The sequence below is a fragment of the Salvelinus fontinalis genome, chromosome 13 (assembly GCF_029448725.1).
Source record: "Salvelinus fontinalis isolate EN_2023a chromosome 13, ASM2944872v1, whole genome shotgun sequence".
Lineage (NCBI taxonomy): Eukaryota > Metazoa > Chordata > Actinopteri > Salmoniformes > Salmonidae > Salvelinus > Salvelinus fontinalis.
Genome location: NC_074677.1, coordinates 5,313,382 through 5,328,695, shown reverse-complemented (window position 1 = coordinate 5,328,695; position 15,314 = coordinate 5,313,382). Strand labels below are relative to the sequence as shown.

At 42.6% G+C, this 15,314-nt stretch overlaps 2 protein-coding genes across 4 annotated transcripts; one reads left to right on the top strand and one right to left on the bottom strand.

Annotated features, from left to right (window-relative positions):
- Positions 1–2,885: 2,885 nt before the first annotated feature.
- On the top strand, positions 2,886–8,547 carry LOC129867971 (heterogeneous nuclear ribonucleoprotein A/B-like). 2 transcript variants are annotated; one of them, XM_055941498.1, is made up of 9 exons: positions 2,886–2,990; positions 3,424–3,650; positions 3,956–4,124; positions 4,231–4,389; positions 4,519–4,674; positions 6,642–6,750; positions 6,991–7,191; positions 7,283–7,368; positions 7,915–8,547. In XM_055941498.1, the coding sequence occupies exons 2-8, from the start codon at positions 3,433–3,435 to the stop codon at positions 7,351–7,353; spliced, it is 1,083 nt and encodes a 360-aa protein (XP_055797473.1). In that variant the 5' UTR covers positions 2,886–2,990; positions 3,424–3,432; the 3' UTR covers positions 7,354–7,368; positions 7,915–8,547. The 2 variants fall into 2 exon arrangements, with proteins under 2 accessions (XP_055797473.1, XP_055797474.1); XM_055941499.1 differs by lacking the exon at positions 7,283–7,368.
- A 1,572-nt stretch (positions 8,548–10,119) lies between these two features.
- LOC129867973 (thymosin beta-11-like) lies at positions 10,120–14,890 on the bottom strand. 2 transcript variants are annotated; one of them, XM_055941501.1, is made up of 3 exons: positions 14,751–14,890; positions 11,260–11,364; positions 10,120–10,660 (listed from the first exon to the last, which is right to left on the bottom strand). In XM_055941501.1, exons 2-3 carry the CDS (start codon positions 11,357–11,359, stop codon positions 10,623–10,625), a joined length of 138 nt encoding a protein of 45 aa, XP_055797476.1. In that variant the 5' UTR covers positions 11,360–11,364; positions 14,751–14,890; the 3' UTR covers positions 10,120–10,622. The 2 variants fall into 2 exon arrangements, with proteins under 2 accessions (XP_055797476.1, XP_055797475.1); XM_055941500.1 differs by having other exon boundaries at positions 11,260–11,384; positions 14,751–14,887.
- Between the last annotated feature and the right edge of the window lie 424 nt (positions 14,891–15,314).

Here is a 15,314-nt window from a genome sequence, read left to right as displayed (position 1 = left end):
GGATTACATTTTTTTTTAGCTGTAATCCATTAAAGTACCAGCAAAAATATTGTAATCTGATTACAGATACTTTTGAAAAAATAGATAATAATTAAAAAGGATTACTTGTAATTTCAGAACGGATGTTTGTGGGGGAAAAAATCTGGGCCACATTTCTGTTTTCTTGACATTCAAATAAGCATTGAAAAAGGCACAAGTTTAAGTTTTCCACCTGAGCAAGTCTGACCACAAGTCAGAGACCACTATGATGACACTATGATGCGTTTGATGGATCGCTGGAAAGGAGCAGGAATAGGCTTTTATAGGATATTGTCCAAGCTACGTCTTCCAATGGTGCGACTGCTGTCGACGTCTAATGATTATCCAACTTGTATAAAATCTTGGGGTAAGAATGACATCAGTGGTGTAGTCTACGGGCGATACGTATTTCACTTATTATTGATATCTACATAGCGCATTGATGTGAATCACCCTGCTGTTCTCTCATGTAGCTATTTGCGCTTTTTGGATTGTTGTGGATGGCTGTTCACAAATGTATGTTTATTTTAACTCAACAATGGTTGAATTAAATAAGTTTAAACTGCCTATCATTCGTTGTTTTTGCGACTAGTGGACAAGACCGTGTAAAATTCACTCTTACAACAGCTGCATAGTGTGGATCCCAGCCTATGGAATAAAAGGTTGAGGACTTCCTCCCTTCTAAACTCCTCCGTAATATTGTGCTCCACATACTGTCAAAAACAAGTTTCATTTAAGAAGACCACAAGTTTGGCTTTGTTGCTCAATCTAATTTGTGCTTAATTTTTTTTATTCATAGGCCTAATAGACATGTGCAAACTGGCACACTTTTGATAGACTTAAACGGCTGTAAATTACCAAGATATTGAAAGTGTCACCAACAAAAATGTAAACAATAGGCCTGTAGCAAATTCAGCATATGGCATTTAGCACTCTCTGTAGTGCTCAAAGCATGCCGTTCTACGAGAGCAGCGTTTATTTTTCAACTCGAAGCAATCAGCCCAATTAGTCCTCCATGACAACAAAATAATAAACAACAGAGAAGGTTAACTAGGAGGGGGAGTTGGAGAGGGACACGCTTGGCTAGAGAAAGAGGTAATGAAGTATTTATCAATACTACAATGTAATTGTATTTATTTTTGTGACTTGCAAACCTGCTGTACAATGAATAAGAGTTCTGGCCAAATTAGGAAGTAATTATTATTCCTTGTTTGCCATTATAGTTAGGAGCCAATGGTGGAGATGGCTCTACACCAGGCAGACCCAAACCTCCATCCCACCAAAACAGGCTGAAATTTCAGGCCGTCTTTTCAAACAGCTCTGACACTAAAAGGGCATTTTCATAATTTTCACAATTGCACAGTATTATTCCAACCTCAGTGTGGATATATATATATATATATATATATATATATATATATATATATATATATATATATGAAGTACAGGAAAATCACATTTTTGACTGCACTGGGCCTTCAATGTATTCATATTTTCAACACCTCAACCAGGAAGTTTATTACTAGGAGACAACTCAAGCCATATGAACTGATAATCAACAATTCAGATTTATTAAAAATAGATGAACATCATTGTTATGAACCACTTGTTCAGCTGGCCCGCTCATTAGGCAGGATTAGCCGGGCCCGCTCATTAGGCAGGATTAGGCAGTCTCTCATTAGGCAGCCTCTCATTAGGATTGGTTTTGATTATCACATCCATGGACATTGATTTTTGGTCCGACCAAATCCAAACCTATCATAGACGTCTATGTTTGGTTCAGATTTGGTGCGGTCTGGACCAGCCAAACATAGACGTTTATAAATTACATTACATTTAAGTTACATTTTCAACTTTCATTCAGAACCGAAAATGTACCTGATTTCATCGTCCGGAAAATACGTATTTTTCAATGTCTTTAATGCCTTTTCAACATCCGGAAAAATATGTCTTTTCACCTTTCATTCAGAACCTAATTGGATCTAATTTCAACATCTAGAAAATACGTATTTTAGACTTTTCAACGTGATCTTAGTCTTTAGTCTTTTCAACGTGATTTTGCTTACTGGGACTATTCTACTTTTGCAGGGGCGGTATTTTTTGGTCTCGCCTAGGGAGGCAGAAAGTCAAGGCGCGGCCCTGACCACTTGCCTTGGGGGACATGGTAACTTTAGCAGGACAAAATGCAACTATACAGACAAAGTGGGAAGAGACAGTCCATCACCAGCATAACTGTAGTTTTTGTATCTAGAACCGGCAATTATATTTATAATCCAATTCGTTAGCTAGTTTGTCAGTTTACATATAGCATTAATTTTATTTAGCTCGCTATCTGTCAGTCAATCGGAGCTGGCTGAATTTCTGCAGTCTTGCGACGCAGCCGGTAGCTAGCTACTTTGCCGCTTTGGATGCAGCAGACTGCCGGCCGAGATCAGCCAGGTAGCGATATAAATCAACAGTCAATCCAGTAGGGTGTGGAAACTATAGTCAACTTCGATTGGTCAATCTCAACACGATGTCGCGGAGTAATTCAATAAAATTAAGTTTATTCAAATGTTGGTCCTTCATTAAATGAATATGCTACCATTGTTTTATCGCCCCCAAAGTGCTATGTGGATCTATTGTGAGCTTCTCCTTGGATGCGGCGGTGGAAGCGTTGCTGAGAGCCCATTGGCTATCGAACGGTCAATGTTGTGGGTTTTGAAGGTTTGGGAGCTTCCCGGAAGAAATATTTAGGTTTGCTGCCAGGAGGAACATCTCGTGTGAGTTGCGGTAAGTAGGTGGCCCCTTTTTTGCAAAGAAGCCAATAGGAAAACACTTATCATGATGACAACGTTAGATACCCAATCTTGAATTACTTCTTACAGGAGCGCTCTCTTCCGGTAGTATAAAGATTGCCACGAGTTAGCTCGCCGAGTCGGAGAGTATCCATCTTGAAAAGCAGCCTCCGGGACCTTGCTAAATTTTAAACGGTAAGCGCCATTTGTATTTGTTTACCGCTCACGTATTGCGTTATGTGATTCAACGATTTATGTCACCCGCCATCAAGTTAGCTAAATAATTACCTTAACGTTAGCTATTACTAACTAGATTTGTCAAGTCAGGCACCACTGGCAGGCCGCGAACACTAACAGAATAACCAACTACGTTAGTTAGCTGAATTGCTAGCTAGATCTGTTAAGCTGTTTTGTTTTTTTGCTGGCGTTTGAATTGTTTCTGTACAGTTTGCATCACTGCGTATGTAGTAATTCGAATATAAATCAAAAACGTTGGCTCAAAGTGATTGTGCTATCAATGGTACACGCTAACTAGCCAGAGAAGCCGGTTAGCCTTATGGCCTGCGTTAGAATGTGCACGATTGTCTACAACAACAGCCAGCTAGCGTTTCCTTTATCCCCATGGTAGGTGATCACTATGTCTGACGACGCTGAACAGCAATTAATGGAGACCTCCGAAAATGGAAACGAAGCCGAAGAACTGAATGGAGCAGAAGAATCCACATTACAGCCCGAGGCGGAGGAACAAGAAGAACAGAGTTGTGAGGAAGAGGCTGCTGTGGAGGAAGTGGACGCTCAGAACGGAGCGGCAGAGGGGGGACAGATAAATGCAAGCAAAGGCGAGGATGACGCTGGGTAAGTTTATGTATGATTGGTTCACAAACGTTGTTATAATACGACTATATCTTTTGTTTAGTCTTGGCGCCATGCCCAGCCCATTTGGGGGATGGGCTTCAACTGGCTTGCATTGTTACACTTATGCAATCGGTGTTTTGAGTTGCAGTGATACAACCGCTGTGGGAACTCCCAGTTTTATTGGCCTGTACAAGTTTGTAAGCCACAATGTGTGCCCCCTGAACTTGAATGAAATTTAAGTGGCTGCTCAGTTGTCAGTTCATGAGCTTTGTCTTCGGTCCTTACTGATCTGTGTTTCTCTGCAGCAAAATGTTTGTTGGTGGACTTAGCTGGGACACTAGCAAAAAAGACCTGAAAGACTACTTCTCCAAATTTGGAGAGGTGACAGATTGTACCATCAAGATGGACTCAAACACAGGAAGGTCACGCGGGTTTGGGTTCATCTTGTTCCAAGCGGCAGCAAGTGTAGACAAGGTGTGTGTTCCATGGGAAAGGTGACATGATTTTGATATCTTACATTTGTGGAAGTTGGGCTTTGTAGACAATTATTTATTTTTTGTTGTTGGGGGCAATCTTGAAGGTTCTTGAGCAGAAAGAACACAGGCTAGATGGACGACAGATAGACCCAAAGAAGGCTATGGCAATGAAGAAGGAACCAGCCAAGAAGATCTTTGTTGGTGGTCTAAATCCAGAAGCCACAGAGGAGACCATCAGAGAATACTTTGGAACCTTTGGGGAGGTTTGTCACTGTCCTTCTATCGTTCTATGATGACCTCTGCATGACCCTCCTGTGTTTCAGTAGCTATGGATTTTCCCAGTGTGTTTTATTAATTTGTCTCTCTTCAAACTTTTATTTTATTTTTTTTAGATTGAATCCATCGAACTCCCAGTGGACCCCAAATTCAAAAAAAGGAGGGGTTTTATCTTCATCACGTTCAAAGAAGAGTCCACTGTTAAGAAATGCCTTGAGAAAAAGTTCCACAATGTGTGTGGAACTAAAGTAACAGATGGAAAGGAAGGTCTTGTATGTATATGTCTTTATTTTTCTACTTACTGTTGGTGGACATGTGCATGCTGGGTGCATCCTATATCAATTTGGCTAAGCATCCTTTATGTGTGAAATGCTAACTTGTTTAATTGAAACTTTGTTCATGCATAGTCTTCATTCCCTGCTGAAATGCTTTGGGAAATTGTCACGCACCCTGGCTTGAAATAATGTATCAGCACTAGGGCTGGGCGGTATACCATATTTTATGATATACCGGTATTTGAATGTTTGGGTTTGTTAAATGTGATATGCCATGTGTAATGTCAATTTGTATAGTTTACTTTGCTACTTGGGGCATCTCTCTGCTCTTTCTCTGTGCCACTTTCCACACAGACCTAGCCCCGCCCCCTGTCACTCAAGGAGTGCATTTGATGTTTCTCAACCACGAGACGCTTGCGTCAAATCGCAGTTGCAACATTTGGTTAAAAATAAGTCCTAGATTATTTGCCCATATCGCGCAGCCCTAAATGGCAGTGTGGAAATTCTCAACTGAGCAGTGGTGTAAAAATACTTTTAATTACATACTTTTTGGGATATCTGTACTTTACTATTTTTGACAACTTTTACTTCACTACCTTCCTAAAAAATACTGTACTTCTTACTCCATACATTTTCCCTGACACCCAAAAGTACTTGTTACATTTTGAATGCTTAGCGGGACAGAAATGGTCCAATTAACACACTTGTGAAGAGAACATCCCTGGTCATCTACTGCCTCTGATCTGGAGGACTCACTAAACACACTTTTTTTTTGTTGTAAATTATGTCTGTTGGAGTGTGCCCCTGGCTATTTGGTTTGCTTAATATAAGGAATTTAATATAACCAAATACTTTCATACTTTTACTGAAGTATTTTACTGGGTGACTTTTTCTTGAGTAATTTTCTGTTAACATATCTTTACTTTTACTCAAGTATGGCAATTGGTTTCTTTTTCCACCACTGCAATTGAGTGTAGGAAATGCAGAAATTATAAAAGTGCTGAAATTTGTTTTGGTTGAAGGTGAATTGAACCGTATAAAACAATCAGAATGGCGAGCCTCATTGAAACCACTTAGACTGTATGTTTCCACCCTAGGATCACTCACTACTCATAAAGCACCCTGGGATCACTCACTACTCATAAAGCACCCTGGGATCACTCACTACTCATAAAGCACCCTGGGATCACTCACTACTCATAAAGCACCCTGGGATCACTCACTACTCATAAAGCACCCTGGGATCACTCACTACTCATAAAGCACCCTGGGATCACTCACTACTCATAAAGCACCCTGGGATCACTCACTACTCATAAAGCACCCTGGGATCACTCACTACTCATAAAGCACCCTGGGATCACTCACTACTCATAAAGCACCCTGGGATCACTCACTACTCATAAAGCACCCTGGGACCCTAGAAAGGATAAGTGCTGAAATCTATTCTGGTTGAATTGAACAGTATAAAACAATCAGAATGAAGAGACTCCTTTAAACCACTTAGAATGTATGTGTTGCCACCCTAGGATCATTCACTACTCATAAAGAAAATGTATAACTTTTTTATTCAAAAACTAAAAATACCCTATTTATATATATATATATAAATACTGTGATATAATATTTTTGCCATATCGCCCAGCTCTAATCCTCACTGACATTTTCATGTTGCATGCAAGCGTTTCAGACCTGTTTGCATGGTGTTAAATTACTAGAATGCTTCGGTTCATCAATTTGAACACATTTTCTTATTTGAATTTCAGAATTAAGTTTTAAATGAATTGTATTGACATTCGGTGTCCTCTGACAGATGGGGGGGGTCCAGTGTGAGCTTTAAGCTAAAATCAATGCTTCAACTTAAGATGTGACTTGTCTAAATAGCCCTAGCATGTTTGTACTCCATGCTGTGATTTATCTTTGCAGCATCTGTATAATTAAACATTCTCTGTTTGTCATCCCAGTGTGAGATCAAAATCGCCCAGCCCAAAGAGGTGTACCAGCAGCAGCAGCAGTTTGGAGGCCGTGGTGGGGGCAGCTATGGAGGAGGCCGGGGAGGCAGGAGCCGTGGTGGTGAGTATTAACTCAACACTGACGTTTTTTGGGCATAGAGAAGGTCTGTGTGCAATTGGTTCTACCTGCAGGAAGACATTCAGGTCTAAGGCTGCAAGATGGGTGTGGTACTCAAGGCAGGGAAGGATCTGAGAAATTGGATTTCTAATTGGCATCTCTGGACTATCAATATCTATTTAATTTTTGTTGTGAAACTATTTAGTCTTTGTCTGACTTGGAACCACATTTTGTTTCCCTCAGGCCAAAACCAGTATGGCAACCAGGGTTATAATAACTACTGGAACCAGGGCTATGGCAGCCAGGGCTATGGCAACCAGGGCTATGGCAACCAGGGTTATGGTTATGGTGGGCAGCAGGCCTATGGAAACTATGGCGCTTACGGCAACTATGACTACTCTGCTGGATACTACGGAGGTGGCTATGGAGGTGGCTATGACTACAGTGAGTATACAGACCTCTGGCAAGCGCCTACCTGATTTATATGACTTGTCTTTGCACAGAAGCACTCAGTCCTCTCTCTCTATTCCTGCAGACCAGGGCAATACAAGCTATGGGAAAACTCCAAGACGTGGAGGTCACCAGGGTAGCTACAAGCCATACTGATCTCATGTAGTGCAGGTATGCATTTTAGTGCCTTGTAACATTGTGGTCCTATATATAGCTGTTAGATTTGTGGCATTGATGCCAACAATTCCTTGCCACGATTTAGTCTGGCCCAGGGGAAAGGCTATTGTGGATTAGAATGAAATTATCCACTGTTCATCAATTGGATTTAGAAAATACCGTTCTGTTGGGGACAGGAAACTTTGTTTAAAAGTACACAACCTCAAACCCTCAAATTTGTCAGCATAATCTGCATCAAAGATGCACCCCTACAACTACACTACTGGATCATTAAGGGTTGATGTTGCGGTGGACCATGTTCAAAACAATGTTCTAGAGCGGGAGATGGGAGACGATCTGCTTAAAGATGCACAGCAAATTTTAACAAAATGTCTGCCGTTTCCCTTAATGCTATGCTATGACCGATCTAACCAGCAGCATTGGCTTCCTAATCATCCCCTTCTTGCATGCTTGTTGCTCTAGCTCTTTGCTCTGATGCAGGGTGGTGGGGTCGTGTCATAAGTGGTGTGGCAACAATTCCCTTTTTCTCCTCTCTTAAAGGACTCAAGTAATCCAGATTTGAGACTGGGGTGCGGCAGTGTGCAGGACTTCATTCCTTCCTTTGGGATGACAGACTTGAACTCCACTTGTACAGACCATCTGAGGAACTGGGGAAGCAAATGTCACTTTTCCAAGTTTTTTTTTTATTTTATCTTTTTTTTTTTTTTTTTCACATTTCCAGAGATGGAAGTGTAATTTTTACTGTACTTTTTGGTACCTTTGAATCTAATGTATTGTATGGTATTTTACATGTCGACTGGATTTACATGAGCATCGGAAGCTGTCAGAGCTTTTGAAATAAAGCAATTTTGAGTAATTTTTTTCTGGTTTCTAGATTACTTTATTTTCTGACTGCAAGTGACAACAGGACTTTCAACAAGGAATTCGGTGTAGGATTGGCGATCATGTAAAAGGGATTTATCTGATTTCATTAAAGATTGTCTCTAGAAAATGTCTGCTTGTAGATGGAAGCAACCAATATATTTTGGATTCATTTTAATTTTGACCTGTGTTAAGTGGCATTTATACATCTAGTTGATGCTTAAAATATTGCAAGGGGGTTGCAGCCCCTCTGGAATTTCATTCCACCAGTGTCTTTGGCAAATTGTTAGAAATAAACATTTTCGTTTATAATTTGTGTCCATCTCTGTTTTAATGCATAACTTATGGAGACTGTCTTAGTGTTCATCAAATGGCTAATTTAAAATCCTCTTGTAAAATATTTACGCTTTTCCAACTGAGGTTGCTGACACGTTTTGGCATATTTAAGTTAATTAGGTATTTTTGAACATAATGCTTTCATTTTATGGCTGGGTTTACACCGACAGCCCAATTTTGATCTTTTGCCCAATTGGCAAAAGGTCTGCTCTTATCAGTCAAAACACCAATAAAATATTTAAAATCATATTTGGGCTGCCTATGTAAATGAAGCTGTACACATTGCAAAACGAACACACAACTTACATGTAGGCGACGTGGACGGTATTGATTTGCAATGGCAGACGCAGTGTGTTAAAATTCGTTGAGTGTCTTGGAGGTGTCTTGGAGCAACAAAAAAAAGTCTACAACGGGAATTACCTCTAATCCTAAATTCCCACCTGTTAGTGTTCTGTAATAATTGATTTAATTGCACAACTGGAGTACCAGGTCTAAATCTGTCCCTGATTAGAAGGGCACAATGGAAAAAAATGAAGTGGAACTGGTGTTGGGGTCCATAGTTGTGTTTGTTCTACACTATCCAGTGACAAATTGCCTGTGAAGCGTCTCACATATTATACAGACTAGATCAATTGTATTGAACATAGTGGCATTCTATACATTTTTATTTTCTGGAATGTTCAATTGAACTGCAACAGTACGGTACTGAATGACCAATTGAACAATGTGGTGGGGAACATGGTTAGCATAACCACTGCCCTTTAAGTGTTGTCTAAATATCTTGTTATGTTTTGTGTGGACCCCAGGAAAAGCAGCAGCTAATGGGGATCCTAATAAAAAGACCCAAAATGTCACTCATTGCTTCAAGCCACACCCAGCAAACGTACCTCAGTCTGTTCAATAACATTTTGGGGGAAACTTGTCGTTGGGTACTAACCGTTCCACAACAGTTAGAGCAAACCAATACACCTCATGTTCTTTCACGGTGCAGAAAAACTTGTGGGAATTTTATTCTCAGCCTGGTCCCAGATCTGTTGTCTCCAATAGCCTGGTCCCAGATCTGTTGTTTCCAATAGCCTGGTCCCAGATCTGTTGTCTCCAATAGCATGGTCCCAGATCTGTTGTCTCCAATAGCCTGGTCTCAGATCTGTTGTCTCCAATAGCCTGGTCCCAGATCTGTTGTTTCCAATAGCCTGGTCCCAGATCTGTTGTCTCCAATAGCATGGTCCCAGATCTGTTGTCTCCAATAGTCTGGTCCCCAGATCTGTTGTCTCCAATAGCCTGGTCTCAGATCTGTTGTCTCCAATAGCCTGGTCCCAGATCTGTTGTTTCCAATAGCCTGGTCCCAGATCTGTTGTCTCCAATAGCATGGTCCCAGATCTGTTGTCTCCAATAGTCTGGTCCCCAGATCTGTTGTCTCCAATAGCCTGGTCCCAGATCTGTTGTCTCCAATAGCCTGGTCCCAGATCTGTTTGTGCTTTTACCTACTCCATTATCAAGCCTAACAAGTTGACAAGAGAGCAGACACTGAATGGCACACAGGCTAGCCACTATTCCATGTTTATTGAGCTGCAGCTGCTAATCTGAGGTTCTGGGAAATGTAGAAGACTACATCTGAAGAGGAAAATATACTGGTTTTGATCTTTAGGCCTGTAGTGTACTTTAATTTGAGGACACATCCTGTTAAAACATGACAATGTAAGAAAAACAAACTTTTTTTTTTTCTCGATGTCATCTTTATTACTCGGACTAAGGCGGTGTTTACACTGGCAGCAACACAGATATTTTTCAGAGCTGATCTGATTGGTGAAAATAAGATTTGAATTGGGCTGCCTCTGTGAACGTAGCCAGAGAGACATACAAAACAAATTGAGCCATAAGTGTTTGAAAACTCCTGCTACTCTGACTGTAACAGCCAATCCTAATACCCCTGCTTTAGTATTTTTTAATTTTGTTGAGCACCAGTGTGATAAGTCTAGGTCTCGTTGTAGTGGTGGTTCTTGGCAGACAGGTCAGATAATCAAATTAAAGTAGCTTGTCTGAAACTCTGGTCAATGCGATGGCTCTCGCTTCCTCTCTTCATCGATTGCTACAACAGAGAAACAAAGCAAATGTTGAACCCTTTGCAATGAAGACAGACATCTCTGATATTCATGAATAATAAACATTTCATTTCCATTATTGAATGATACGGATGATACAATGAACTTCTCTCATCCTCCCTTAAGGCAAAATGGTTGAGTGAGATGGCTGACACACCCTGACTCAGAAGGTCACTTTCACAGATTGCAGCTCTTGAGTTGAAGCACAAATGTTGACTCATCACTGTCACCATGTAAAATGTATGTATAATAGGTTGATTGACAACAGAAATGCAAATATGTAACAGATTAACCAAAATCGTTAACCACAGATTCCTTGTAAAAGACAACTTGTACTGTACCCTGTCCCAAACAGGGGGAGATGGTCTCCTAATTTACAGAATACCCTCCCCCCTGAACACACACACAGTTGCCCTTACATGGATGAGAGATAATGTCCCATTTTTTGGTTGTTGCCTGGTCATTTTGCTAGGGAGAGATGCCAGTATGAAGAGTGATCCGTCTAGCAGCCAATGGCACGCCTCACAGGGCTGAGCCCTGGCTCAAGTACATTCATCACACAGCTAGATTAACAAGATTCACTCACTTTCTTTGGTTGGCAATGGGTTCTTAACTCTGGTCTCCGTCTTCTTCAGCTTAGTCTTGTCAAAGCTGGAGATTTCCCTCATGTTGGGTTTGTCAGACATGATGGCTGTAAATGGAGAAAGAGAGCTGTAAATAAGACAGTAGTTAGTATCAATATGTTGCTATCAGAATGGCTATGAGTATGGACACGCCTTAGAATGGAACATGACTCATGTCCTCGGAGTTTTAAGATTGCTACCGCTGTCTGTATGTGTATGTAGGTGGGTTGTGAAGGGCAGCTGGTTCTAAGAGGTTCATGGATGGGTGTTGGTGTCTCTGCCTAGCTGAGTGATCCCTCATGTCTGCTCCTCAGATCCTCTATGTACTATTGGGCTTGGTCTTTGTTGTCCCCTTTACCATCCTTCTCTCTCTATCCCCCCCTTCTACCATCCTTCATTCTGTCTATCCCCCTCTACCCCTCCTTCATTCTGTCTATCCCCCTTCTACCCCTCCTTCATTCTGTCTATCCCCCTTCTACCCCTCCTTCATTCTGTCTATTCCCCTTCTACCCCTCCTTCATTCTGTCTATCCCCCTTCTACCCCTCCTTCATTCTGTCTATCCCCCTTCTACCCCTCCTTCATTCTGTCTATCCCCCTTCTACCATCCTCCATTCTGTCTATCCCCCTTGTACCCCTCCTTCATTCTGTCTATCCCCCTTCTACCCCTCCTTCATTCTGTCTATTCCCCTTCTACCATCCTCCATTCTGTCTATCCCCCTTCTACCCATCCTTCATTCTGTCTATCCCCCTTCTACCCCTCCTTCATTCTGTCTATCCCCCTTCTACCCCTCCTTCATTCTGTCTATCCCCCTTCTACCATCTTCCATTCTGTCTATCCCCCCTTCTACCATCTTCCATTCTGTCTATCCCCCCTTCTACCCCTCCTTCATTCTGTCTATCCCCCTTCTACCCCTCCTTCATTCTGTCTATCCCCCCTTCTACCCCTCCTTCATTCTGTCTATCCCCCTTCTACCCCTCCTTCATTCTGTCTATCCCCCTTCTACCCCTCCTTCATTCTGTCTATCCCCCCTTCTACCCCTCCTTCATTCTGTCTATCCCCCTTCTACCCCTCCTTCATTCTGTCTATCCCCCTTCTACCATCCTCCATTCTGTCTATCCCCCTTCTACCCATCCTTCATTCTGTCTATCCCCCTTCTACCCCTCCTTCATTCTGTCTATCCCCCTTCTACCCCTCCTTCATTCTGTCTATCCCCCTTCTACCATCTTCCATTCTGTCTATCCCCCCTTCTACCATCTTCCATTCTGTCTATCCCCCCTTCTACCATCTTCCATTCTGTCTATCCCCCCTTCTACCATCCTCCATTCTGTCTATCCCCCCTTCTACCATCTTCCATTCTGTCTATCCCCCCTTCTACCATCTTCCATTCTGTCTATCCCCCCTTCTACCATCTTCCATTCTGTCTATCCCCCCTTCTACCATCCTCCATTCTGTCTATCCCCCCTTCTACCATCCTCCATTCTGTCTATCCCCCTTCTACCCCTCCTTCATTCTGTCTATCCCCCTCTACCCCTCCTTCATTCTGTCTATCCCCCTTCTACCCCTCCTTCATTCTGTCTATTCCCCTTCTACCATCCTCCATTCTGTCTATCCCCCCTTCTACCATCCTCCATTCTGTCTATCCCCCCTTCTACCATCCTCCATTCTGTCTATCCCCCTTCTACCCCTCCTTCATTCTGTCTATCCCCCTCTACCCCTCCTTCATTCTGTCTATCCCCCTTCTACCCCTCCTTCATTCTGTCTATCCCCTTCTACCCCTCCTTCATTCTGTCTATTCCCCTTCTACCATCCTCCATTCTGTCTATCCCCTTCTACCCCTCCTCCATTCTGTCTATCCCCCTCTACCCCTCCTTCATTCTGTCTATCCCCCTCTACCCCTCCTTCATTCTGTCTATCCCCTTCTACCCCTCCTCCATTCTGTCTATCCCCCTTCTACCCCTCCTTCATTCTGTCTATCCCCTTCTACCCCTCCTCCATTCTGTCTATCCCCCTTCTACCATCTTCCATTCTGTCTATCCCCCCTTCTACCCCTCCTTCATTCTGTCTATCCCCTTCTACCCCTCCTTCATTCTGTCTATCCCCCTTCTACCCCTCCTTCATTCTGTCTATCCCCCTTCTACCATCCTTCATTCTGTCTATCCCCCTTCTACCCCTCCTTCATTCTGTCTATCCCCTTCTACCCCTCCTTCATTCTGTCTATCCCCCTTCTACCCCTCCTTCATTCTGTCTATCCCCCTTCTACCATCCTCCATTCTGTCTATCCCCCTTCTACCCCTCCTTCATTCTGTCTATTCCCCTTCTACCCCTCCTTCATTCTGTCTATCCCCCTTCTACCCCTCCTTCATTCTGTCTATCCCCCTTCTACCCCTCCTTCATTCTGTCTATCCCCCTTCTACCATCTTCCATTCTGTCTATCCCCCCTTCTACCCCTCCTTCATTCTGTCTATCCCCCTTCTACCCCTCCTTCATTCTGTCTATCCCCCTTCTACCCCTCCTTCATTCTGTCTATCCCCTTCTACCCATCCTTCATTCTGTCTATCCCCCTTCTACCATCCTTCATTCTGTCTATCCCCCTTCTACCATCCTCCATTCTGTCTATCCCCCTTCTACCCATCCTTCATTCTGTCTATTCCCCTTCTACCCCTCCTTCATTCTGTCTATCCCCCTTCTACCCCTCCTTCATTCTGTCTATCCCCCTTCTACCATCCTTCATTCTGTCTATCCCCCTTCTACCCCTCCTTCATTCTCTCTATTTGCCCCTTCTACCCCTCCTTCATTCTGTCTATCCCCCTTCTACCCCTCCTTCATTCTGTCTATCCCCCTTCTACCATCCTTCATTCTGTCTATCCCCCTTCTACCCCTCCTTCATTCTGTCTATCCCCCTTCTACCCCTGCTTCATTCTGTCTGTCCTCCTTCTACCATCCTCCATTCTGTTTATCCCCCCCTTCTACCCCTCCTTCATTCTCTCTATTTGCCCCTTCTACCACTCGCTGTGAATCCAGCCCTTCCTTTCTCCTCCTAGAGGTATCATGTTAGATGTAATCAATCACCACCCAGGGAGAGAAAGTGTCTCGTTATATTCCATTCTATTAGTAATATCCCCTCCTAAAATGTCCTCACTCTTTTGGGGTAACGCTGTCTAACAGCCAGCCTGCTGTGGTACTACAAGTAACTGGCTTTATCGTCCAAGTAAATGGGTGGCATATGGACCGTGATAGATAATACTGACACAGATTGCGCGCTCAACCAATTTGTTAACGACGTCGGTTTCCCTGAAGACCACCCCACTGGGGGTTGAATGACGGCATTCAGGGATATCATATCACTGATATTAGGCTCATGGGCTAGCTTTCCACATAAGCTAATAGACGTAGCATATGTAATATGATATACATTTAATATATGTACAGATGTAATGGAGAGTATGTCTTACCTTAGAGCAGGGTGTGCTGGTTCCAGAAGCTGCACGTGCCAGTGTCTATGTCTCTCTATTAGCGAGTCCAGAGCTGCGTCTGATATTGCATGTGTGTTTCAGAAGGGTGTGGGCAAGAGGAAGGGAGGTGGCTATTGATCTGCCCATCTCATCCTCCTCCATACATCCTGACACAACATGAAATATTCATACCACGTAGTAGGAGGGGCCGCAGCACCAGTTCCCAGAGTAACACTGCTGATTCCACACTGATAGGAAAAACAGTCTGAAATTATTGACACCCTTGATAAAGATAATGACTATAAAATCAATTATTCAAATACTGGGGAAATGATATTATTTTATAGTAATAATTGCTCAGAGAAATGGATTTTGTTTAACAAGTAATAATAGTTTTTCTCAAAAAAGGTAGTGGTCAACATTATTGCCACCTCTGAAGATTCTTATAAGTGAACTAGTCAAAAGTTTAGTATTTCATCCCCATATTCCTAGTGTAACGGATGTGAAATGGCTAGCTAGTTAGCGGGTACGCGCTAGTAGCATTTCAATCAGTTACGTCACTTG

Bases quoted from the DNA above. Each gene is read 5' to 3' on its own strand.
- LOC129867973 (XM_055941501.1), bottom strand. From the start codon at position 11,359: ATGTCTGACAAACCCAACATGAGGGAAATCTCCAGCTTTGACAAGACT. The intron at 10,661-11,259 runs GTGAGTGAATCT...TCTCTGTTGTAG, and splicing joins CCCATTGCCAACCAAAGAAA to CAATCGATGAAGAGAGGAAG.
- LOC129867971 (XM_055941498.1), top strand. From the start codon at position 3,433: ATGTCTGACGACGCTGAACAGCAATTAATGGAGACCTCCGAAAATGGA. The intron at 4,390-4,518 runs GTTTGTCACTGT...TATTTTTTTTAG, and splicing joins ACTTTGGAACCTTTGGGGAG to ATTGAATCCATCGAACTCCC. The intron at 4,675-6,641 runs GTATGTATATGT...TTGTCATCCCAG, and splicing joins CAGATGGAAAGGAAGGTCTT to TGTGAGATCAAAATCGCCCA.